This window comes from Cheilinus undulatus, linkage group 8 (assembly GCF_018320785.1).
Source record: "Cheilinus undulatus linkage group 8, ASM1832078v1, whole genome shotgun sequence".
Lineage (NCBI taxonomy): Eukaryota > Metazoa > Chordata > Actinopteri > Labriformes > Labridae > Cheilinus > Cheilinus undulatus.
In genome coordinates, this window is record NC_054872.1 from 29,811,118 (window position 1) to 29,835,958 (window position 24,841).

At 39.2% G+C, this 24,841-nt stretch overlaps 1 protein-coding gene across 7 annotated transcripts in view; it reads left to right on the plus strand.

Annotated features, from left to right (window-relative positions):
- kif13a (kinesin family member 13A) overlaps positions 1–24,841 on the plus strand; it is a 64,930-nt gene that overhangs the window by 16,914 nt on the left and 23,175 nt on the right. For all 7 annotated transcript variants that reach the window (XM_041792778.1, XM_041792779.1, XM_041792785.1 and 4 more), the window contains 15 exons: positions 4,057–4,069; positions 7,588–7,648; positions 8,519–8,611; positions 11,139–11,319; positions 14,538–14,625; positions 15,127–15,261; positions 15,354–15,466; positions 17,499–17,610; positions 17,752–17,964; positions 18,075–18,185; positions 18,279–18,413; positions 20,946–21,076; positions 21,342–21,428; positions 21,513–21,688; positions 22,710–22,929. In XM_041792778.1, coding sequence (XP_041648712.1) covers positions 4,057–4,069; positions 7,588–7,648; positions 8,519–8,611; positions 11,139–11,319; positions 14,538–14,625; positions 15,127–15,261; positions 15,354–15,466; positions 17,499–17,610; positions 17,752–17,964; positions 18,075–18,185; positions 18,279–18,413; positions 20,946–21,076; positions 21,342–21,428; positions 21,513–21,688; positions 22,710–22,929 — 1,869 coding nt within the window. The remainder of the gene's footprint in view (positions 1–4,056; positions 4,070–7,587; positions 7,649–8,518; positions 8,612–11,138; positions 11,320–14,537; positions 14,626–15,126; positions 15,262–15,353; positions 15,467–17,498; positions 17,611–17,751; positions 17,965–18,074; positions 18,186–18,278; positions 18,414–20,945; positions 21,077–21,341; positions 21,429–21,512; positions 21,689–22,709; positions 22,930–24,841) is intronic.

Consider the following 24,841-nt stretch of genomic DNA (forward strand, 5'->3'; position numbering starts at 1 on the left):
CATCAAACAAGAATGTACCTTAAACTGTCGGCTTGAGGAAAAAAGACGCTGCCTGTGAGTGAGTACTGGCAGTTAAGGGCTCAAATCCCTCTCTTCAGCTGCTCCAGGACAGTTTTCTTCTTTAGCTGCTCAGATAAATGCTGATAAATGCTCCAAAACTTTGAGCTAGTCCTGTTTGTTAACAATATTAATCCAGTGTAGAAATCTGCGGTGGAATCGGCAGAATTGAAGTTAATTAGCGAACTTTAGGAGCTGAAGACGGAAAATATGATGCATTAAGGTAACCTCAGTAAATTAGACAATTGTATTATATATGTTATATATGTTAGATGTGTTCAAATGCCACATAAAAATGAGAAAATTTAGTTTTGAAGAGAACATTTAATAAATACAGTTGTGAATATGAAGAATGTGTTTATATTTGAGGGATATGAAACAGATGTGACTGACTGAATTATAGCTTTTTAACTCAAACACTTCTCAGCTAAGACCACTCGAGTGGTCCATCCAAATGGGATTATTATCATTTTTCTTGTAATTATTGGTTACTTTACATTGTTGATATATTATTTTGTTATGAGAGCATCCTAGGATGGAAATAAATTAAAATACAAGACCTATAAGGAGTGTTGATGTGATTTTACTTGTTCATGGTAGTGTGAAATTAATTAATGCAAAAATAATCGGGATAATCGTAAAATTGCAATTATTTCTCTGACAATAATCACACCAAGAAAATCTGTAATCGTGACATTCCTACTGTAAACATGAGAAAACACAGAGAACTTCATGTGACAGAATTTTTCATTTACACCGTTAGAAAGTTTTTCTCCTCTTTCCTGGCTTGTTTTATTTGAACAGGGCAAATATATGAGCCCATGACATCACTGGTCTTGATGGGGAATTACCCCCATCAAGGACAGTGTGATAAAAGAAGAAGCAGAAGGCAGCAGGAGAGTTTTATTTTATACTCTTCAGTCAATCGGATATCCTGAGGTTTTATAATATGAATGTCTTATACTCTATCTGTTATCTTAGAATCACTGTATCATGATAATTTTATTATTGTGGGCCAAAATAATACATTGTGTGGTGTATTACATGTTACTCTGATGAAAGTTTCTTTTTTCACTTGAATAAGCAAGTTTAAAGCAAGAATAAACGATACCCTTTACATTGTAAAATACTCTTTTTTGAATAACTAGTTATCACAAATGTCAATAATAACATCACATCTTTAAATCAGCTGTAACCCTAGTATGTTGAAATCACAGTAAAGGAGGTAGAGCTTACATGGTTCCTACATATTTGCAGAGAAGGATGTAGATTTCTGGAGGGATTAAAGAGATTATGTCTAAAGCAGAGTGGGAGAACTGGAGCATTTATGTGCTTGGTGTTGGAGGGGGATTGTCTTAACATTGTGATAGAGGTGGCGGCACAAGGAGGGACATTAACAGTTTATATAAAATCGTGAACTTTTTATGTGACTGTTAGAAAATAGGAGCTTTCTACAATGCTAAATATAGCTAGTTTGAACTGTTCCCTCCATTGTCTTGTTCTTCATACCAAGCATACCAGATTTGGTGACATACTGTATACAGTTGATGAAACAATAAGCAAAAGCCTTGTTTCTCCTGGTAAAGAGTCCAGACTGCATGCATTGCATCACTGTATGTCTATTGTCTCCATATTTAACATGTCCGTCTCTCTCTTTCCGGTCTTGTGTCTGTTGTCCTTTTGTTCTCTGTAAGGCTACATCTGTTCTCTGTCTTTGTCCACTTCTCATGCTTCACAAGGCTGAAGCCACTACATCTCTGTTTGTTATCGTAACTCTCCCACGTGTTCCTTTCATCTTTGGCATTTCAACTTTGCAGCATGTAAAGGGTCAGATGTTTACATGCATGAGAATGTGGCCAGAAGTCCTCAACTCTTACTGTCTGCTTCATATAAATGTCTCTATTTAGCTCCTTCTGCTTCAGCTCAGCCCTATGAGAGGATGGGGCCCTGCTACAGTCTTTGTCTGCTCTGATTAAAACTGAGTCACAGTGGCTGACAGTGGCCCAGATACAGATTCGGTATGAATCCAAACAAGGCCCTCTTCCTTTTTTTACTCCTCTGCCCACTCACTCTCTCACTCTCTCTCTCTGTCCCTAATTATAATCAGCTCCAGCTCAGTTAATGGGTTAAAGGAAATTCAGTCAGATTTCCTGTCTTGCTATTCTAATTTTTAATACTTTTCATAAAAAGGGAAATTCATCAAGAGTATTTTTTATCAGAGTTGACATAAAGATCTTCAGGCATGTTGCTGGTGACTCAGCTCAGTCTGTGTGAGATGCTTTGGTGCAGTGTTTCAGTGCTCCTAAAGCTTTCTGCTCTGTATTAGTTACCAAGTGAAGGTGATGTCCACCTCTGTGACTGTGCCAGGAGATGAATGCAGGACAGATCTGCTGACTGTCGGATATCGGGCTCAGGCAGATTTATAGTCACTTGGTGTGTTTATTACTCTGCAGCATATTGGAACACATGTTAAAAATGGCCTTTCTGTCCTGTGTTATAAGGTGCTGCTGGCCGTCAAGGAGAGAGGATTTTTTTTGTCTTTTGGGAATTCAGTCTGCAAAATCAAATACATTGCAAACACGTAGCCAAAAGTACAAAAAAAATACTGGGCTGCCGTGCCAAGTCAAACCAAGTCGAACCAAGTCGCCCCTTGCAATGGAAAAGCCCCAAATGACAACAGAATAACATTGATTAAATCAGGGAAGAATAATGGAGGAGCTGGGGTGGAGGAGGGTTGCAAAAAGTGGCTTGCAGAGGCAGCAGCAAAGAGAGCCAGGCTATTGCAGTTTAAATAACATAGCCTGAGGGGGGTTGGCCGACATTGTGCTGGGAAGCAAATCAGCTAAACATGGCTGATGAGGGCTAAATCAGCTGATCTCAGGTTACGTGGCGGCGCTCGATTCCATGCCCTGCCTGAAGTCACGCTAAATGATTATCAGTTTCTTTGGGGGTCAACTTGAGACTGGCTTCTAAATTCAAGGATTCCCCATTAGGGTCCAAACTCAAATGGTCTCAATTAGGGGGTGCCTAGCAGTTAGGTTCTACTACATGCACAGAAGCCAGTCTTCCAAATGGGCAGCACTGATTTGAACCCAATCTGTGGCTCCTTTCCTGTGTGTCATTCCCCAATTTCTCTCCCTGATTTCCCATGCTATCCACTGTCCTGTCCTCTCCAAATGAAGACATCATTCCTAAAAGTACATGTTTTAATATAAAGGCAACATTTACATGTTTAAAACCTTGTTCTGTAAAGTGTGTTTGTCTCTTTAGCTCAGTTTTTTTTACTTATCTATACATAAATGATATAAAGCCAAGAAGCACACTATCCCCGTTAGTGTAATCGAGTAACTCTGCATATCCAATCATCATGCTTTCTTGATACTTTAGGTCTTATATTAATCTTCAAGTGCTGCTGTGGGGATTCCCTCTCCAGTTAAGAGAGAAAATCCTACATAACTTTGTTCCATATATTTTACTCTTTTGTTTCGAGTTCCGGCAGCTGCTAGTGCTGACTGCAGCTTCCCCAACCTGGCCTCTCTGTTAAGTCCACAGGCATAAGAGCTATTTACTCAACAGAGTCAGTGGGACATTGAATCCTAAATCTCTTCCCTTCCTCACGCTCCACTGGCCCAATTATGAAGCCCGTCACAGCAGCACCTACCACCAGGAAACGCCACTGTGTGGAAGTGAATGAATGAGTGAATAAATGAGTGAAGAGGTGAATGAAAAAGTCACGACAGGAATTCAGAAAATGCAGAAATTCAAAAAGGATACAAAAGCTTCATAAATATCAAGTTGTGTTGGTTTTGTTGGCACACATTGTAGTGAATAAAAGCTGCTTGTGTCAAAACAATGAGAAGTTTCCTACTGTGAGAGCTGCAGCTACATCTACTGTGAACATGCTCTGATTTTAAATCAAACCATGCTAACCAAATTTTCTGTCTCCTTTTTTTCCTTTGGGTTCTGCTGTTTGTGATGGATTTACCTCCCACCGTCTAGGAAACAATCCAAGGTATGTAATTTTCATCTGATTAATCCATCTGAGTTGACACAGTGTTAGCAGAAACAGTTATTTTCAGAGTAATTCACTGACTGTAGTGACTTTTCTTTGAGTCTCCTGCTGTAACAGATAGATTAGAGGCAGCACAGAAACACTGTTCCCTAGAGAAGCATCCTGGACAAGTTGATGTACTGTTGTGTCGTAGTTTCCAGGGACATGATTGAGGGTGATTCAGTAGTTTGGTTGGTCAGCAGGAGCCGGATAGATGTCCGTGTGAATGTGTCAGCGCTCTAAGATCTCGTGAACACCCACAAAGGCTCCACAATGAGAGAGGGATGAGCGCGGACACTGGGGCTGTGTGTGTGTGCATTCAAAGCTGCATTGTTGGAGTGCACCCCCACTTCCCCCCTTGACAACACGCTGGTGACTAGCTCAGAGATGTTTCACACACACACACACACACATCAGGGACGGGCTTTGTGCTGGGTTCACTCAGCAGCTGACAGAACCGGACAGCGCTAGCGAGCGTGTTCTCTGGGACCCGTGAACCTGAGTTACCCTGTGATACCATCCACTAGACGAGCACGTGGCTGTCTGCTAAGTAAAAGTGGCACTCTAATTAGTTTCCCTGGGCTCTAAAGGTTATACACAGGTTACGTTTGACCAATTTTCATCCTAGAAATGACAGAAACGACTGTGCTTCATCATTATTTGTCCTGCTGATTAATAGTAATTGTCCAATCAGGAACAATTTAGTGTGCAGTCACACCCTCAGGCTGAGCAGAGACAGACCAGAGGAGATTGGAGTCCTACTTACCAGAGTTGCCCTAATTGAGAATGATGGCACTTTTGTTCCTTTGAATGGCATCCACTCACTTGTGTGAAGTCACAAGAGGAGGTCCTGCTTTCAAAGCATTCAGTGATCTCAGAGCTTCCCATGCTGACTGTGCAAGCAGTGCTTTCCCCTGGCCAATAGCCCTTATTATGATTAGAAGAGACTTCAATTATTTGGGGTATTTGTAGATGGGAAAATGCTGCAGCAGTGCAGTGAGTAGTGACATGCTGCAGTGGTGTGCTTGTGCTGCAGGATGACGCTGCAGCAGCAGCAATTGTTTCCACATCTCAGAATACACTCTAAGGGCAAAAGTGGCTGAGCTAGGATAAAACTATGAGCCTGTATTTAACCAGGAAAGAATGATATTACTATGCAAAATAAGTCTGGGTGACGTGCACTAAAACCCCCAAATCATATCTCCATATTTTATTATGTAAAGAAACAAAAAAAGGTCAGTTCTTTGTCAAATCCAAACGGGCTACATGCCACAAAGGCACTTGTGTCAATAGCCAGCTGCAACATGCAGTGTTGCCCACAAAATTACTCTAATTGGGTAGTTGCCACAGTATATTTAAATTCACCCAAGTGTATTTGCAGACCATTTTATCCGTTTATAAAAATCTGTATACAGTCACCATGTGCACTTGAGAGAGAGAGAGAGAGACATCCCCCACTTCATCCCTCCTGTATGTGCAGAATTGTAGGGGCAGTGTCTCGTTCAAATAAAGCTTCATATCTAGTTGTGATAACATTGTTCTACAGCTTCTTTCTGCCCATATAACTTACCTGCTATGATTATGGACTATTGAGTGAAATACTTTAAAATGCAAGTGATTTATTTCAGTGTCTTTGTGTTTAGATTTACATGTAAATACGAAGAAAAGTGAAATATTGGCATCGGCAGATATGAACATTTCTGCTGATATTTACAACCCATATTCTGGCTAAAAATGCTTAAATCAGCTGTAAAAATTGGATGCATGAACAAATAAGTTAGCTGAGAGACTGGACCAACAGATCTACTTCAGCTGGAGTCTTTCTCTTTCTTCATCAAGAACTGAAATGTGCTTATTTATTCATCCTCAGGCTTTAAGGGGCCTTTAGGTATTTTAAAGACTGAAGTTTTAGGCCTGTACCACACTTAGCTATTGGTTTTACATTGATATCAGCTAAAAGTATTTGGTAAAAATTGGTATATCTGATATCAGCAAAAATCCAGTATCGTGCAATGAAAACTGACATAAATAACAGCCCATCTGTGGAAGAAGTATAAAAGTGTTCCTAAAATACAACAAAATGAAATTGTGTTTTGTATGAACCTGAATATTTCAAATTGATAAACCCTTTAAAGCCGATTTCATCATATTTGATACATGATTTTGTGAGACCTCTGTCTAATCAACATGAGCAATAATTTCCTTAAAAACCTTTTCTATACAATCTGATAAATAATAAAAATGCCCTCCAGTGGATTATCCATTGCCAGAAATGTCTAATGCATCAAATGTGATACAAAAATTTTTATGTGAAATATTATGGCAATTAAATAAACATCTCAGTTCATCTCAGTGTGGGGTTTACATTCAGTAAGTAGAACAGAGCTAATAACCTGAGCTAACTAACCCTGCTAACTAAAGGAAGATTCACTATAGCTTAGGCAGAAAATGTGACTAACACTGGAGGCCTACATTTGAAAATACAAATGATCAGTTTAACTAGCTTCTGGTGCCAAAGCCAGCTGGGAGGGTGTAGTGTTACTATGCTCATCCCTAGGTGATACAGGACTCAAATACTATCCATAGGAACTGAGTGTCAGTCAGTGATTGAACTAAAAAACAATGACTCTCCAAAACCAATAGGTTTCAGGTTAATTATTATCCAACAATAAAAGATCATGATAGTGTGTTGCTAGCAGAGAATGATATGCTAGTCAGAGCTATAAAAGTGTCAGGAATCTCAACACTTAATTTTATATTATAAAACTGATGTCCAAGATGAATAATTTCTAAAAAATGTCAAAAGTTAGGGTATCTGAATTGGGTAAGAAAAATGGTATAAGAATATCTCTGGGGAAAGAAGACAGATGGGATTGAGCCTGTGTAAATCCAGTAAAGTGAGCTGCTGTCTGTGTTTTAGGTTAATGAGTGTACTGAGTACTGCTTCTCCCAAAGAGAGCATCTTTTCTGTGTGTAATCCACCCAGAGCTCATGCAGGTGCCTTGGGGACAATAACGGGGTCTCTGCTGCTGGAGTCTGTGTTGCGAGACCCAGCACCGAGGGCTTAGAGCCAGTCCGCATCACCACCAGGGGGAAAAACAGCTATGGCCCCGTTTCCTTGGAGACTAGGGTCACTGGGTGCTGGAATTCCTTCTGGGAAGCGCTGACCCTGATTTATGAATTCATTTAAGTCCAGCTGCTATGACAAAACACGCTGCAGATAACAGCGGATTTGTGCAGACAGTCATGGCACGGTTTTAACAAGCATTAATTTCAAACAATACTCGGTTAGGCTTCATTTTCCTCTCGCACACAGGCGCAGTCCTGCTGATTTACTGCAGGGTGGCATGCAACAGTACAGCACAATAAGCCAAAAAAAGAAAAGGGAAAGGTTACAGTGAGAAAGAGGAGGTTGTGTTGTGGTGTGCATGCTTGGACAGGTGTGTGTATTTACACTCGCTGTGCTGTCTCTTCTGCAGGTGTTTGCTTTTGACCACTGTTTCTGGTCCATGGATGAGTCCAATGTTCCCAAATATGCTGGTGAGTCATGCTTAATGCTGAAACTGATCCTTGTATCACCACCAAAGAACTCAAGTCATGTCCCGTTTAAAGACGTGCTGAGCTCTGTGAAACAGGGAAACTCCCTGCTCCATGGAAAGCTTAATTTGCAACATGCAAAGCAAAGCAAACAGTGTGGTTGCACAGGGTGATTTGCATTTTAAGTGAACATGTGAAAAAGACAAAATTTAGCTAGTCTCAAAGCAACAAAATCATCATGTCCTTTTAATTCAAAACACTAGACACACTGGCAGTTGCTTTTCCTGTCATATTGTTCATATATGATAATCTACCAGTTCAAGTATAAATTCAGTTTCTTCTGCATCCATTCATCCTCTTTATCTATTCTTTTTTATGAGTGATAAAACAAAACAAAGCTGCACACACAGTTTCTCTTTACAGTGTAAAGAAATGTTATTATTGGCACATTAACATAGCCATTGTAGATATCTCTCTCATCATATTGGCCTCATATTTTGATGGAAATGTAGTTCTCTTGCTGCTTTGTGCTGAACAGACAAGGCGGTCTATGCACTGAAGGGCTGCCTCAAGGGCCCGGGCCAAGTCTTTATTTAGCTCATTAAACAGCTGTCCCATTCAGCAGGAGCACGACAGTGAGCAAAACAAGACATTTCTCTTCATGCTCTAGCATTTTCCAGCCAACCAGAAAAGAATCCTTCACCTTTCACAAATATTTTTCCGCTGTGGCCGCACTTGTTGAGATATTTTTCTGTACTCATTTTATTTTGTTAGTTTTGGATGCAAACCAGACTCTTACACGAGCTCTTACATAACTGAATGTTTCCTCTGTTTACCATAATCTCCATGGTAACCAATTCTTTTGTCTGAAAGGTCAAGAGGTGGTGTTCAAGTGCCTTGGAGAGGGAATACTTGAAAATGCATTCCAGGGATATAATGCCTGCATATTTGCCTATGGACAAACAGGTAATAAAAATGCAAATAATATATATATCTTCATTTATTTTGTTTTTTCTCTTTGCTTCAGGTGGTTACAGATATGTGTTTGAATAATGTGTTATAGTGTATTTGCAGATGAAGTTGTCTCAAGATGTGTCCTTAGAAAGTTTAAAGAACAGGAAGACGCGCTTTTCCGATCACTCTGGTGAATCACTTAACGTGTTTCCTTCCTCATTCTGAATCAGGTTAGCTCATTTATACCACTTCCTGTCCAAGAGGGGAACACTTGGTAAAGAGACACACCTATGGGAAAGTAAAGACAGCAAAACATTTTAGTGTCTCTCAATAAATTTTAAAACAAAAGTTTCCTGAATGCTTAAAGTGGCATATATGACATAATGTGAGTAAGGGGGGCTCATATGCGACTGTTTATTTATTTGATGGGATCCCTTTAGCTATACCCAAGAACACAGCTACTCCTCCTAAAGTCCAAGGCAAACTTTCAGCTGTATCAAATGTACTTAAAAAAACATAATTTAGCACCATGGTGGGAGAATTAAAACTGTGCAGGACACAAATCAAATATTTTAAAAATATAAATAAACTTTACTATTATTATTTTCAACATAATGAAGTCAACAACAAAACATTTTATTTTAAGCAGAAGATTAAGACAAACAAAACTACAATTTTTTGCTTGATTTCTAATTCTTCTTATTTTTCAGGAACATATATGGTTAGGTCAAGCCTCATGTTTCGAGGATTTAGTCCCACAATGGACCGCTGAGTTTCAAATCCATCCTGTGGTTTCTTTCCTGCATGTCATTCCCATCTTTCCCCTCTCACTCCCTGATTTCCTACTCTACCCACTGTCCTGTCTCCCTAGTAAAGGCATTAAAAAGTCCAGAACAAAAAATCTGACTGAACGTGAACAAAAAGATGTAAATGCTGTAGAAAGCATCTGGTCTGTTAGCCAAAAAAGCACCATTTTGGTCTATTCAGAGCAAAAAACTTTCTTCCACTTGACTGTGGAGTCTCCCGCATGACTTTTGGTGAACTCTAGTCAAGATTTAATATCTTGAGTTAGAGAAGTGTCAGCACTCAAAATGTCCTTTATAGTGGACAACGCTGAGAAAGACTAAATTGAAACGCGTCCGTCGTGCCTTGCTGTCTTGAATAAAACTACAATAAAGGACATTTTGAGTGCTGACACTTCTCTAACTCTAGTAAGTCTTTTGTCTGCACCTGTAAAATAGTTTTTGTGCTTGGAGGGTGCTTCTTTTTTTGCTTTTTTGTGAAAGATTTAATATCTTCCCATCTCAGCTGCTGAAGCTTGAACTTCTTCAGAGTAGTCACAGGTATCATGGTGCCCTTTCTCACTAGTCCCCTCCTTTAAGGTCACTCTGTTTTTGAGGACGGCCTGATCTTGGCAGATTTACACATGGGCCGTATTCGTTCCATTTATTAATGATGGATTTAACTAAACTCTGGGGGATGTTCAGTGCCTTGGATATCTTTTGTGTCCATCCCCTGACTTATACTTTTTAGTGACCTTTTCTATGACTTACTTCAAATGTTCTTTTGTCTTCATGGTGTAATGGTAGCTAAGAATACTGAGTAACCAGTGACTGGACCTTCCAGACACAGGTGTCTTTATACTACAGTCACTTGAGATGCATTCAGTGCACTCAGGTGATCTCCATTTCACTAATTGTGAGACTACTAGCACTATTTGACTGACCCCTGTTGAATTAGGTCAGTCACTTTTAAGGGGGTGAATACTGTATTTATGCAGTCTCTTATTTTACATTACAATTTTTTATATAATTGGCATTACTTTAAATAAATTTGCTTTCACTTTGACACTAAAGAGTTTTTTTTATTGAATTGACCATAATTGATTTACAAAATCATAAAAAGGGTAAAACATCCAGGGGATAAATACTTTTTATAGGCACTGTACAGACATTACCATCTGCTCATTCGTACACGAACAAGACAAAGTAAGTATGTTTGTAAAAGGGCTGACAGAACAGTAATGCCCCTTAATGACCCCCAAAAGCAAACAAGAACCTTGGTGTCAAGACTAATCATTTCAATATTAAATCATTAAGAATGCCTGTAACTGCTGCAGCGGCGTACGTGTAAAGAGAAGTATTCGCATTTTCACCAGCAAATATTCACTAATAGTGATAAATTTGACTATTGAAAGAAAGTTAGATATTATTTGATTAATAATAATATTAATATTATCTAGGAAATCAAAAACATACAGAACTACTTACTCTGCTGTAGGTCTAATACATTTTTGTGATATTATACGATAAGATACATTACGATGTGATATGATGTATTGTCCCATTGGGGAACTTTGTCGATGACTCCAGTGCTTGACACACTTTACTGTCTCTATTATAAATTCATAGTCTAAAGAATGTTTTAGTATCATGTGTGGTAGAATTTTTTCTTGAGTTTAAGAATAAAGAACGAATGAAATTAGTTGTAAACTTAATCAGATTGTGATATAAAATTGTGGTCTGCAACTCTCCTCCAGGTTCAGGCAAGTCCTTTTCCATGATGGGAAACGGGGAGCAGCCGGGTTTGATCCCTCGACTCTGCTGCTCGTTGTTTGAGAGGGTCCACAGGGAGGAGAACGAGGCCCACACGTTTAAGGTGGAGGTGTCCTACATGGAGATCTACAATGAGAAAGTCCGTGACCTGCTGGATCCCAAAGGGTGAGCGTGAAGTCTGCGTTGTCAGTTTACCTTTCCGTTTTTAGCTCTGTAGGACGTCAGCGACAGAGAGTAAGACAACAAACCTGGTCATTTCCTGCAGAAGAGTGTCCAGCGTCATGCTCGGAAACGGCTGCATTCCTCGCCTCTGTGGTCTGATGTGGGTTGGCAGACAGACTGCAGGGGAGAGTCAGCTGTGAAAGAGTGTGTGTTTGAGGGACATCTGTTAGCAGGAGAGCGATCAGAGCAGCCCCACAGAGGGAGTACAGAGAAGATCTCTGTGTGCTGCAGATGTCTGAAGATTCAGCCAGACTCATTTTTATTTCAACTTCCTGTTGCTTCTAAAACAAGCCTGACACTCTCCTGGCTCTTCTGGCCTCTTTTTAGGGTTGGCTTTGTTATTAGCACGCTATATAGAGTCTAGTGTAAATAGATTCTCTGTCACTGTTTGAGCTGGTCTTTCTCATGGATGCATCTTCTTTTTGCTGATGTGCTTGGTTGATTGCTTGAGTGGAAGTAGGGGAGGTTGCATCTGCCAATCTTACACTGTCACCAGCCATGGAGAGGAATTTAATGACTATACAAGCTACATACACACCGCGTTCCAAATTATGATGTAAATTATATTTTTCTCTGATTTTCCTAAATAGTCAATGCAAATGGTTGTCAGTATAATTTTCAAGTCATCAACCGTTGGAGCATAATTCAAATTTCATTGAACAAACCTCCCAGTGATAACTATTTTTCAAAAATAAAAAAACTCAAAATGCACTGTTTCAAATTATTATGCACAATAGAGTTTCAAAACATTTTATTGGCTGTAAAAAACTGGTCAGTTGTTGAAATTGCAGAATTAGGAGGTCATATTTACTGAAATCAAAAGCCATTTCAATCAAAAACATCTGAACAGGCCAAGTTCCATGTTAACATAAAGACCCCTTCTTTGATATCACCTTCACAATTCTTGCATCCATTGAACTTGTGAGTTTTTGTAGAGTTTCTGTTTGAATTTCTTTGCAAGATTACAGAATAGCCTCCCAGAGCTGCAATTTTGATGTGAACTGCCTCCCACCCTCATAGATCTTTTGCTTTAGGATGCTCCAGAGGTTCTCAGTAGGGTTGAGGCCAGGGGAGAATGGGGCAGCAACATGAGTTTCTCTCCGTTTATGCTCATAGCAGCCAATGACACAGAGGGATTCTTTGCAACATGAGATGATGCATTCTCATGCATGAAGACAATTTTGCTATGGAAGGCATGGTTCTTCTTTTTGTACCATGGAAGAAAGTGGTCAGTCAGAAACTCTATATGCTTTGCTGAGGTCATTTTCACACTTTCAGGGACCCTAAGGGGCCTACCAGCTTTCTCCCCATGATTCCGGTGCAAAACATGACTCCGCCACCCCCTTGCTGACTTCGCAGCCTTGTTAGGACATGGTGGCCATCCACCAACCATCCACTACTCCATCCATCTGGACCATCCAGGGTTGCACAGCACTCATCAGTAAAAAAGAATGTTTGAAAATGAGTCTTCATGTATTTCTGGGCCCACTGCAACGGTTTCTGCTTGTGAGCATTGGTTAGGGGTGGCGGAATAGTAGGTTTATACATGACTGCAAGCCTCTGGAGGATCCTACACCTTGAGGTTGGTGGGACTCCAGAGGCACCAGCAGCTTCAAATACCTGTTTTCTTGCTTTGTAATGGCATTTTAGCAGCTGCTGTCTAAATCCAATGAATTTGTCTGTCAGAAACCTTCCTCATTTTGCCTTTATCTGCACGAATCCGTCTGTGCTCTGAATCAGCCACAAATTTCTTCACAGTACGATTATCACGCTTAAGTTTTCATGAAATATCTAATATTTTCATACCTTGTCCAAGGCATCGCACCATTTAACGCTTTTCAGCAGCAGAAAGAAACCTTTCTCTTTCCCATATTGCTTGAAACCATTGGCCTGCTTAATAATGTAGAACATCCTTCTTAAGTAGTTTTCCTTTAATTGGGCTCACCTGGCAAACTAATTATCACAGGTGTGTGAGATTGATTTCAGTGATCCAAAGAGCCCTGAGACACAATACCATCCATGAGTTTAATTGAAAAGCAAAAACTGAATGTTTATGACACTAAATTCCAGTATGCATAATAATTTGGAACGCGGTGAACAAGCACATTTACAAAACTCTTAAGGATTTCCTACAATTTTTGAGCTTCCTGAAAGTAAACAGTGTGCAGCTATTTTTTATGTAATTATAAATCAGATACTTTTTTTAAATTTAGTAAAATTCCTGAAGCATGTGGGGTTAGAAACTACATATACCTCTTTTCCCTTCTTGTTTGGAAATTTGTTTGGAATCCTGCAATTTTCCTGCCAGCCGCAGTTTAATGTGATCAACAGTTGTCTAGCAGGAAACACTGAAAAGGTCACAGTTAAATGGAACTTCATGTTAAAAGAAGGAGCTGCAATTAACAGTATTTTTTTTATTTTGTGTGAAATAGATTCAAATAAAGTGCAAAGCATTTTGAACATTCTCAGGTTTATTCTCTGTATGAAATATTAACTGAAGGCTGTAGAAGTCAGAGTCACATGACATAGAGTGACACTTTGTAAAAGTATTTGTTAAAATGACTAAATAAAAAGCTCTAGCATGGTCCTCTGAGAAATTCCACAAGTTTTCATGGGAGTGACTTTTTTCCAAGTGACAACTTGGCTTCAAACTCCTGTAAACATTTTACTGCTGTTGTCTGAATGTTCATGGAGACTTAATCTTTCAGCACTGTAGACATGCTGTTCATTTCCACAAGAAGTGTCATAAAAGTATACTAAGGAGAACTTGATGTATTGCCAGATGCATTTATGCAGTAGAAGTTATTCTGTTCTCAAAATCCAAAGGCTGTTTCTGTTTACCCAGAAATACATTTCATCTTTCGAAGAAAACGAAAAACCATGAACTTCTGAAAGCCATTACAGATCCATTTATCAGTCATTCTGCTTGAGCACTCAAAATCTGAGAAGATGCTTTTAGCTTCTCCAAAGAAAGAAACAATGATGATCAGCCATTAGTGCTGCAGAGTATCATAAGAAAGGACTTCATGGAAAATAAAATGTATGTTCAATTTAAAAACTCTGATATTTCATTCTATTTTATTTTTGAACCTATGTCCCTTATTTTTAGATGACACATCTTCTTTCTTTTACTCAGTTTGTTGTTTTTTGTCCTTCTGCAGGAGCCGACAGTCCCTGAAAGTTCGGGAACACAAAGTGCTGGGTCCATATGTGGACGGTCTTTCTCAGCTTGCTGTGACCAGCTTTGAGGTATTCTATTCACACACTGACCAAAAGTGAATCTGACTACCCACTATCACTGGCCAAACACCAGATATTTCCAATTTTGCATGCATACAATTGAAACCATGCAACAGCAATGCCTTTTTATCTTATCCACAGTTTTTAAGCTCCTGATTTACATGTAGAAACTCCAGTGACGCATGTTCCTGATGTGGGAAAGCAATCATGAGGTTTTGTGTAGTTCATGTGCCAAGCTTTGGCAGGACTTTCCTTAATTAAGTTTAAACATCTCCACCCTGTTCCTCTGTGCTCTTCCCTGCCTGATATTAGTCCAGAAGAGTGTCCACAACTTTAGCGCACTGCCTTTTATGCGGAGCTAATTCTCCTGGCACACAGCCAGAAGTGAATACAGTTCAACACAACTCTCACCATAACAACATACAAACAAGTAATGTAAATTTTGTTCTGTTTTTTTCAACCTCGTCAATGCTTCTTACTATCTTAACATCCTCACTTTCTGTTTTTAAGGACATTGAGGTGCTGATGTCAGAGGGTAACAAATCTCGCACAGTTGCAGCCACCAACATGAACGAGGAAAGCAGTCGATCACATGCCGTATTCAGTATCATTGTCACTCAAACACTTTATGATCTACAGTCTGGGGTTGGTATTTCCTCTGACAAAGAAATCTGTGACGTCATGTGTTTTTCCCATAAACATGGCTTACTGTGCATTCATTTCATATCATTTACCAGAATTCAGGGGAGAAAGTGAGCAAGATGAGTCTGGTTGATCTGGCAGGAAGTGAGCGAGTTTCCAAAACTGGAGCTGCTGGAGAGAGGCTTAAAGAAGGCAGCAATATTAACAAGTGGGTATTATTATTTTTCTAAAATAAAGGGGAGTTTTTAAGTGCTTTTGAAACAGACTGGCATCAATCCTGACAGAGGGAACTACATTTTTACCATTACTAGTTGTTTCTAAAGAGTAACCAATCCCTCAGACCACTTTTTTCCACAACCATAAACTTCACTTGTCACAGCTGATAGCGGAAAATCTCAGCTCCACAAATCAGAGCTGTCGCTGTGACAGTGTAGGATTGTGGGTAATGCGGTGCTATTGACTGAAATTTCAAATTAACCATGTCTTTCTTAAAAACAAGGGTAATAATACACTCCCCTGTGCCTTCTACATCAGTAGTTCCCAACCTGGGGTCAGGGACCACCACAGGGCACCAAAGATCCAAGTGGGGCTGAGGTGGTCTGCTTTGAGGTTGTCAAAAATAGATCTGCACATAACAAGTAAAATCATAAGACACTTAATAAACAGTTAAGTATGGTATTTGGGTAAGAAAAACATGTGTAGAGCCATTTTCTTGGGGTTTTATTGATTTAACAATTAACCCTCTTAGACTGACATAAGCTACAAGTAGAGATATGGGTTATTACAAATAACTTTTGAACAATAAATTATAGCCACTTCCTTTTCCCCCCCTTGCAGCCTGCCATTGTGCCTTTCAATAACACTATCCACGCCTCTGTGGTTCTTATGGAGTGCTTTTCTATTGAGCCTGAAATTTGGGTGACTTTCTGGAGTCTTAAAAGATTAAATCCACACCAGTGACTCAGACACTGAACGCCTTTTTTATTATTATTTTTTATTCATTTTGCTAGTGGCTAATGCTATCCATCATATTGTTTTGTCACATGGGCTGTGACAACCAGTGGTGGGCTGTTCTGTCTTCCCGTCATGTTTTGCCAAACTGTGCATGGCTTTACTCTCAGATCACGCAGGAAATTACCTGAATAGCTCATAATGGATGACAGGAGAGAAAGAGAGCCTGAGATGTGTCCTCTGTGTACCTGCAGACAGGAAGTGCTTTGAAAAACGGCTCAAATAGAGTCAGTGAAAAGAAGCATAGAAACTTGTTTTAATATGTGAACATGTTGAAGACTATTCTTGTCTCAGAATGATTATTTTTTAACTCATCAGTCCCTAAGAGATAGGAGAACAAGTTTTTCTTTTATCTTTATAGTCCCATAACTTTCTAAAATTCATGTGATGTTACTGCAGTACACATATTGTCAAACCCCTGGTTGTCTCTATGATCCAAGTATGGGGGACTGAAATGAAATGTTGGGGACCACTTTTCAGCATAATCATACCTATGTCTTTGTTATACTATTTAAACCGTCTGTTGCTGAAGAACCACTGTTACATTTTCCAGTAGCAACAGAACAGGACAAAAGACAGACATTTTAAAAGCAAAGGTGTCACTGTAACACTGTAGGATCATGTGTAATGTGGTGCTTTTGACCAAGATTGGAAGAAAGCACATTTTTTCTTAAAACAGAATTGATAACAAACGTATGTCTTCTACATGACCCTTTAGACTGAGGTAGCTTGTGGTATGTCTGACTTGAATGATTCTAACATTATGGCTAATAATTGAATTTAAAAAGCAGCACAGACTGACTGATGTTGTGACAGACAAGGAGGTAGGAAGAAGAAAAGGGCTTGTCTTAATCCCCTCTCCTTTCCAGGCCTTTCCATGATGTTCTAAAGGCATCTTTTTTTAACTTCTAGGGTGGATGTACCTCAGCTGAAACTCTGGGGTTTTGTTGCCCCTAACACTCTGTCTATGCAACTGTGGGGTGTGCATTAGATAAAAAGAATAACAAAACCTTCGAAAAACCACCTTTTGAAACATTTTCCACAGAAAATAGTAACAGTTATTGATATGTTTGATTTTTGTAGACAGTTGGATGAGATCTTGTCAGGAAATATGATTCAAGCATGTTCAGGAGACAATTAGCAAAGAGATTAGAGGTACAACTTTGTCCACACGGGTTTCCACAAGTATTTTACCTCTGAAGGGGTAATGACATTTTGTTTGGTTGTAGGTCTCTCACCACATTAGGCTGTGTGATTTCTGCTCTGGCTGATCAATCTGCTGGAAAAGGAAAGGCCAAATTTGTCCCATACAGAGACTCAGTCCTCACCTGGCTGCTAAAGGTTTGACCCACAAATGACTCATATCTTTAACAGCTGTATTTTCTAGTTTCTTTAATAATGTGAAATTTTTTCTAGGAGGGTCTGAATACAGAAAGAAATGAAATGAAATATTGATCAGCTTTAATTTTTTGTCGTCTTCAGGATAACCTTGGTGGCAACAGCAAAACAGCCATGATAGCCACAGTGAGTCCAGCAGCCGATAACTATGAGGAGACTTTGTCCACGCTGCGTTACGCGGACAGAGCCAAGAGAATTGTCAACCACGCTGTGGTGAATGAAGACCCCAACGCTCGCATCATCAGAGAGCTCAGGGAGGAGGTGGAGAAACTCAAAGTTCAGCTCTCTCAGGCTGAGGTGAGAGGACGGGATTGTGTCGAAGTAACGAATGAATTTATGCCTGATTTGTCATCCATCACATGAGGATGCAGACTGAACAGATTGGTTTTGTCTTTTCTTCCCATCAGTCCATGAAGGCTCCTGAGCTGAAGGAGAAACTGCATGAATCTGAGAAACTCATTCAGGAGATGACTGTCACCTGGGAGGAGAAACTGAGGAAGACAGAGGAAATAGCCACTGTACGCACATTTGTCATAAACAGACTCCAAGTCCTCAGTTCAAACTTTCTGTTTTTTTAGGTACAGTAGCGGGGTTGTTTTCTGTGTCTTTAGGAACGTCAGAGGCAGCTGGAGAGTATGGGCATCTCACTGGAAACATCAGGGATCAAAGTGAAAGAAGACAAGTGTTTCCTGGTCAATCTGAATGCTGATCCTGCCCTTAATGAGCTGCTGGTCTACTATCTGAAGGTAAATCAGTTTGACAACATAATTGAGGCTGCAACTTGAGATGAAGTTACTAAGTTAGTGAAAACACATTATTTCAAGGCTTTCCCTACTGGCAGATGGTTTTAAGTAAAACCATAAGATTAATCAGAGCAATTGAGGCCAGGTGAATGTGGCTTAAATGAAGTGTAATTGGAAACATGACTAGAAATAAGACCAATAGTCTTGGTTAGATTTTTGCATTGCAAGTCATACTTGAGGAATGAGGAATTTAAGCTTGACAAGCAGATAAATGCTGTGGTTAAATCCAGTTTTTATCACTAAAATTTACTATTTATACAAATAAAGTTGGATTGGATTGGATTGGAAATAGGGCAGGTGTACAATGAAACAAACCCAATGTTTTTTTACACATAGAGAAGCAACTAAAAAAATTAAACATTTTTAAACTCAAACTTTTCTTTTTATCACAAGTCTTAACAAAAATAAAATAACTGCAAGCTAGGCAAGGAGCAGAAAAAATGACTTGGTTGGATGCCTTATCTCCATAGTGTATGCCAAATGGTGAACACATGGAAATTTACCACATGAAAGATACTGGTAAAATATGAGTGTGCACTAAAAATAAATGTAAAGAAGAAAATCTTTTCTAACTAAAATATAATTCTAACTAGAAAAGCACTCGGAGAGCGCAGACCTCCACCATTAGCCCTATCTCCCAATAGTAAAGAATCCTTTAAAACATTCCTGGATCCAGACAGTGATCCGAATCAGTCCCAAATTCTAATCAGTTCTTTCTTATTCCTGACACTTCCTTAACATTTCATCAAAATCCGTCCATAATTTTTGAGTTATGTTGCTAACAAACAAACTAACTAACAAACTAAAAAACCCTGCCAATCACATAACCTCCTTGGCAGAGGTAATAAGGTACAGTGTGGAAAATTGACTATTTTTCTTTGGCTTGAACAGTGATTATGCAATACTGCCTGATTTCTAAGTGTAGATACTAACATAATCAGTCTTCTACCTTTTTAGTTTTTCTATCAATACATTAAGATTCATTCTTTTATATTGGGTGGCACGGTCCTGGGTGAGCACATTATAAAAACATTACAAAAAACATCACCAGATACCTTTGCAGTGTAAATATACATGTCCAATTCATTTAAATATGTCTGTTCACTAATGAGACTCTCGTTTCCTGTTTTAAAAAACAGAGATAAATCTCAAAATCGTATACACTGCATGGTTATGTTTAATTATCTTAGTCCAGGCATGGAAATATAAAGCTTGGCAGCTTGATGAATAGAGAATAGCTCATAAATGCAGAAATTTAAAGTTCTTTAAAGGACAAAGACAATGCATTTATAACATCAACAGCATCAAAACTTACCCTGACATGGCAGATAGACTGGTTATCAAAAGACATAACACAGAACAAAAAAAAGGACAAATATCAAACATGTTAAAATGCCAGATTTCAAACATCTATATAATTCATTGGAATTAGATATTGGAAAAGATATTTTTATTTAATTGAATCATTAAAAGTCATTAAGATTTGTATGTGTTATATCATCCTTACATTTCATTTATGTGCAAATAATTCTAAATAAAATGGAAATGTTTCAGATCTTTTCAGGGATGATGCAAATGGATCCCTAATGTCTAAAGCACAGCGTTTTTAACCCTTGTCCCTTTGCCAGGTGTTAAATTAGCCATTAAGAAAACAATGAAACACAACATGTAAAAAAAGGGAAAAAAGTAAATGATCAGGATAAAAAGCTAAAGTAGGACATGCACATGCAGGTACATGATACAAAACAATGCTGGACGGATAATCAGTGCATGCATGCAGTTAAATCACAAAATCAAAACATTGTGTGAGATTAGACAAAGATTAAAATAGAATCACTGTGGATAGACAACCCAAGCAAGTGTGCAGCTAAAGTTTTAAGATGATATCCATGGAAAATGGGTCGCTATTTTCTCTATTTCTCTACTCTCTCTAATTAGAGATTAATATTACATTCATGTTCTTGGAGGATGTTATAGACTCATGACGTTGACCCCCCATACACAACAGCCGTGATGTGAATGATCTACTGAAGCCCTCAAACAAATCGCACATACTGTATGATTTTGATGAGTCCAGAGCAGAGAGGAGTCCAGGAAGAGCAGGTCAGGGATTTGATAATCATTGAACTGAAACTTCCCACAAAATATCTGGATCTGTAAGAGCAGAGGCATGTGAGAGTGCAGCCTTCAGAACAACAAGCCTTTGTCTGGATCTGCAGTCCAGCCTGGCGTATCAGTGTGGAATGAGTGAAGTGGGTTAGCTCTCTGCAGGGTCGGACATCATCTAGAAGCTGGGATGTTTGTTTAACAACGCCCACTCTGCAGTGAGAGAGACACTTATTTTTTCATTCAGTTGTAGATTTTTGCAGCAATTTTCTTGGCCTACTAAACAGTTATTAACTTAAGGCTTTCAAACATAAAGTCAGTCGGATCTGTGATAATAGTTTCCTTGATCTGTCCCCCACCTGTGTGTAGGAGCACACGCGTGTGGGTGCTGACACGTCTCAGGACATCCAGTTGTTTGGGATTGGTATCCAGCCAGAGCATTGTGTCCTGGAGATCTGCCCGGACGGTGACATCACTCTAATGCCCATCGGGAATGCCAGGTGAGCTTCTATAAATTTACCTCTATCTAACTCTGTGTATCTCGGTGCTGTCTCCTTAATGGATGACTGGACCTCAGGGTTTCACATGACCTCACTGTGCAGGAATCCATGATCTTAGCACCACGCTTTGATATCAGAGCCCTGTCTCCCACCCACTGAAGATATATCCTCATATTTTAATTGGTTTTACATGTTTAAAAATTGAATGAAAACACCATCAGACATCTTCTTCTTTTTTAGAAGTTAATCACTCTGTTTTCCACAGGACCTGTGTGAATGGAACAATGATTGATTCCTTGTCCCACCTGTGGCATGGAGATCGAATCTTATGGGGCAACAACCACTTCTTCAGGTATCAGACTTGTTTTGATAAGATCTGATGTTTAAAGGGAGTAATAAAACTAAGATTTACTGTATGGAAATTGTTTTCTCATAGGATTAATCTGCCTAAACGAAAGCGGCGGGACCGTTTAAAGGAGCTGGAGAGAGCATCTCCCAGAGAGAGCTTCATCGATGCAGATGTGGAGACGGCCAGCGAGGCCTCCTCTGAGCAGGACTACAGCTATGAGTTTGCCCAGATGGAGGTCATCATGAAGACTTTGGGAAACAATGGTTAGATTAAAATAATCTGCCCGATTTAATCTTTATTCTTTTATCTTTAAGGTTATAACTGTATACTGTATGTACTTAACTCAGGTTTATTCCGATCAAATAACTTAAACTTTCTTATTTTGTAAATGCCAAAAAGCACCATTGTAGTGTCATCTGTGACAATCACCTGCCAAATTTTTCAGTGTCAAATCAAATTCACATGTTTGTAGCATGCTAACAGGACTAAAAGCACTGGCAAGATACAATCAGTGAGGTAAATAACAACAGATTACAATTTTTCTATGGGTAGTAGACAGATTAGTTTGGGATTGTCTGAAATTTTCAGATATTCAGTTAACAAGATAACTCACTATGGTGCCAACGGAAAATGGCTGTGAACCCTCAAATCTGACAACATGAAGTTATATTATTATGGCATTATTTTCCTTAATTCCAAATGGCTTATTTCGGTCAGGACCTCTTGATTTGCAGCCATAAATATTTCCTTATTTGCAGTTATTAGTTCGCACTAACCAGAGTTAAGCAGGCATCACTGAAAGCTGAATGACATCGATTAAGTCAGAACTAGAGTGAAGGAGAAGCTGGGGTGGAGGAGGGTTGCAAGAGCAGCTGTCACAGAGAGCAGCAGAGCATAGCCAGGCAAGAGCAGTTTAATTATGACAGCATGAGAGTGATTAGCCAATAGTGTTCTTAGAGCAATCATCTGGTCCTCAGCTGATGAGGGCTTGCACGAGATCAGCTGATTTCATTTAAGGCAGTGCTTGACTCAGTGGCTTGCCTGAACTAATGATATACGCTCAACTTTTTTGGGGGTGAAATTACTGAAAAAATTACAACAATACTAAGGAAAAAGTATTTACAATCAAGATTGAAAAGCCACTTTATCAAAAAACATTTTAATTTATTTTAAAATGAATTTATTTTAAGATGTATTTTTTACTCTCCTTCTTCACTTTCTGAAAATCCCTCTTCATGTGATGGTTCTGTTGGTATACCCTCCCCTTGTTTCTTGTGGGATCAGACCCCATGCAGAATGTGGTCCAGGTGCTGGAGAAGCAATACCTGGAGGAAAAGCGGACGGCTCTTGAGGAGCAGAGGATGATGTATGAACGGGAGCTGGAGTCTCTACGGCAACAGCTATCTCCTGAGAAGATGCCGCAACACCACCGAAGCAGCAGCGAGCGCCTCACATTCCCGACACACACACCACACAGCAAACTGAGGCTATGGACAGAGGAGAGGTTGGTGGCAACGCATACAAACAAAAACACGCCAAAGCACCAAGTGTACACTGCAAGGGCCTGACTTTGTATATCACCTGTATGATTTTTAGATTTATGTGTCCTACTTTTACCAAAGTGATGGGAAATATCAGTTACATTAACCCTGTAGGTACAGATAGTGATATGATTGCTGCAATAAATGTTGACTCAGCTTGTGTCCATTACCACATGTCCATCAGAGAGAGATGATGTGATGAAGTTTTTGCAAAACTTTGTAAATGATGTAAATCCCTTTCCATCTCCTAGAATCTTCGCATTTTTGTAACTGACTGATCAATAGTAATTATCTTTCAAATGCATCCTCCTTCCTGCGGATATGTATCAAGGGTCAACTGATGTTGGGTTTTCAGGGCAGATATTGATATGATTATCAGGATTGCATGTGACAGGTAAACGATATTTGGAACCGATATGCATTTGTTATGACAAAGAAATTGTACTTAATGTGGCAAAAATAACTCTGCATGTTAACAAATGAAAGAAGTTAAACAGTTTAGCAGAAGCTCTCTCAATATGAGAAACAGCACAGAGCAGCACAGTAGCAGCAGGAAACAGGAAGTGATGCCGTAAACTCCCTGTGTCAATTCTGCCAAAGTCTTACTGTTGATTAGCTGGTAGTGTGACATTAGGCCAGTTATTTAGTGTTGTGAACAGGACATTAGGTGAGACTACTCAGAGTGAAAACAAAGCCAGAGGGGAAGACACACCCTGCAGTGGAGCCAAAGTAGCACACCTATGAATTAATTGATTAATCAATAATCTGCCGGGTCAACCGTAAATATCTGCAGAGTTTTTCATGTCTGCTGATATATTAAATTAACTTTTTAAACTACTATCTGCCAATGCCAATATCATACTGATAATATTGTGCATCTGTAATTACAGTAGACAAACATATCACCCCTGGTTTAAAGAACAATTTCATCTTTTTTTTCATAGTTCATGTCTTTATAGGCACATAGTGCATAGGGGATTAATAGGCTGTCTTTTTGGTTTGTTGTAGGATGCAAGTTACGCATAATTAGTAAGCCAGCAGTAGTTTATTATCAGCAGGCTGAAGACCTGCCTCTTTGTCTGTTACTAGGCTGACCTTTAAGCCGAGCATACACTGTGCGATTTTCATCCGATTCAGCCAAAAATTTTGAGTTGCACAACTCACTTTGAAGATGGGCCGACTTTTAGTCGGATCATGCATAGTTTGTCGTGCTGTGTGCAGGGGGGTACGACGCTTTTCTGATACTTAAATCTTCTGTGAGAAACTCTGGATTCCTCAGCGTTTGTGTTGAATTTGGTGCCCCCTGTGGACAAAGTGTGAACTTTAATCTCTTCACTGATTTTGTGCTGCACATCAGTGCTTCATGAATTGTCATTAATGTGCGATTATGCTGAATAATATTATGATTGGGTATAATACATAGATTGTACCATGAGCCATCTGGCTTACTTATAAAGAAAATTGCAGAGTAATGATAGTTTTGATGTTTGTATTTCTCAACTCAAAACATCAAATATGAAGAAGCACCAAAGTGCAACAGTGGCCCGGTTGCATACTTAAAAGCAAGGCATTTTGGTAAACCTTTCTAATGAACTACCTAACACAAAAATCAGTGCAGCCTTTTATGTGATTATGTAATTGCACAGCATAATTGCAATTAAGATTATTTTGCAGCACTTCTGCACATATGTATGCACCAAAAAATTCCACCGTTTTTTTAAAATAGTCAAATATCTGCACCCCTACACTCAGTCTGTACACTTATTGAAAGTCGTTGCTGTGGGAAAAAAGTTAGATAAAAGGCTGTTTTGAGAGATGCTGTTTTGACTCTGTCCGACATCTTCTCCCAGCAGCAATTTAGACATAATTAACAAC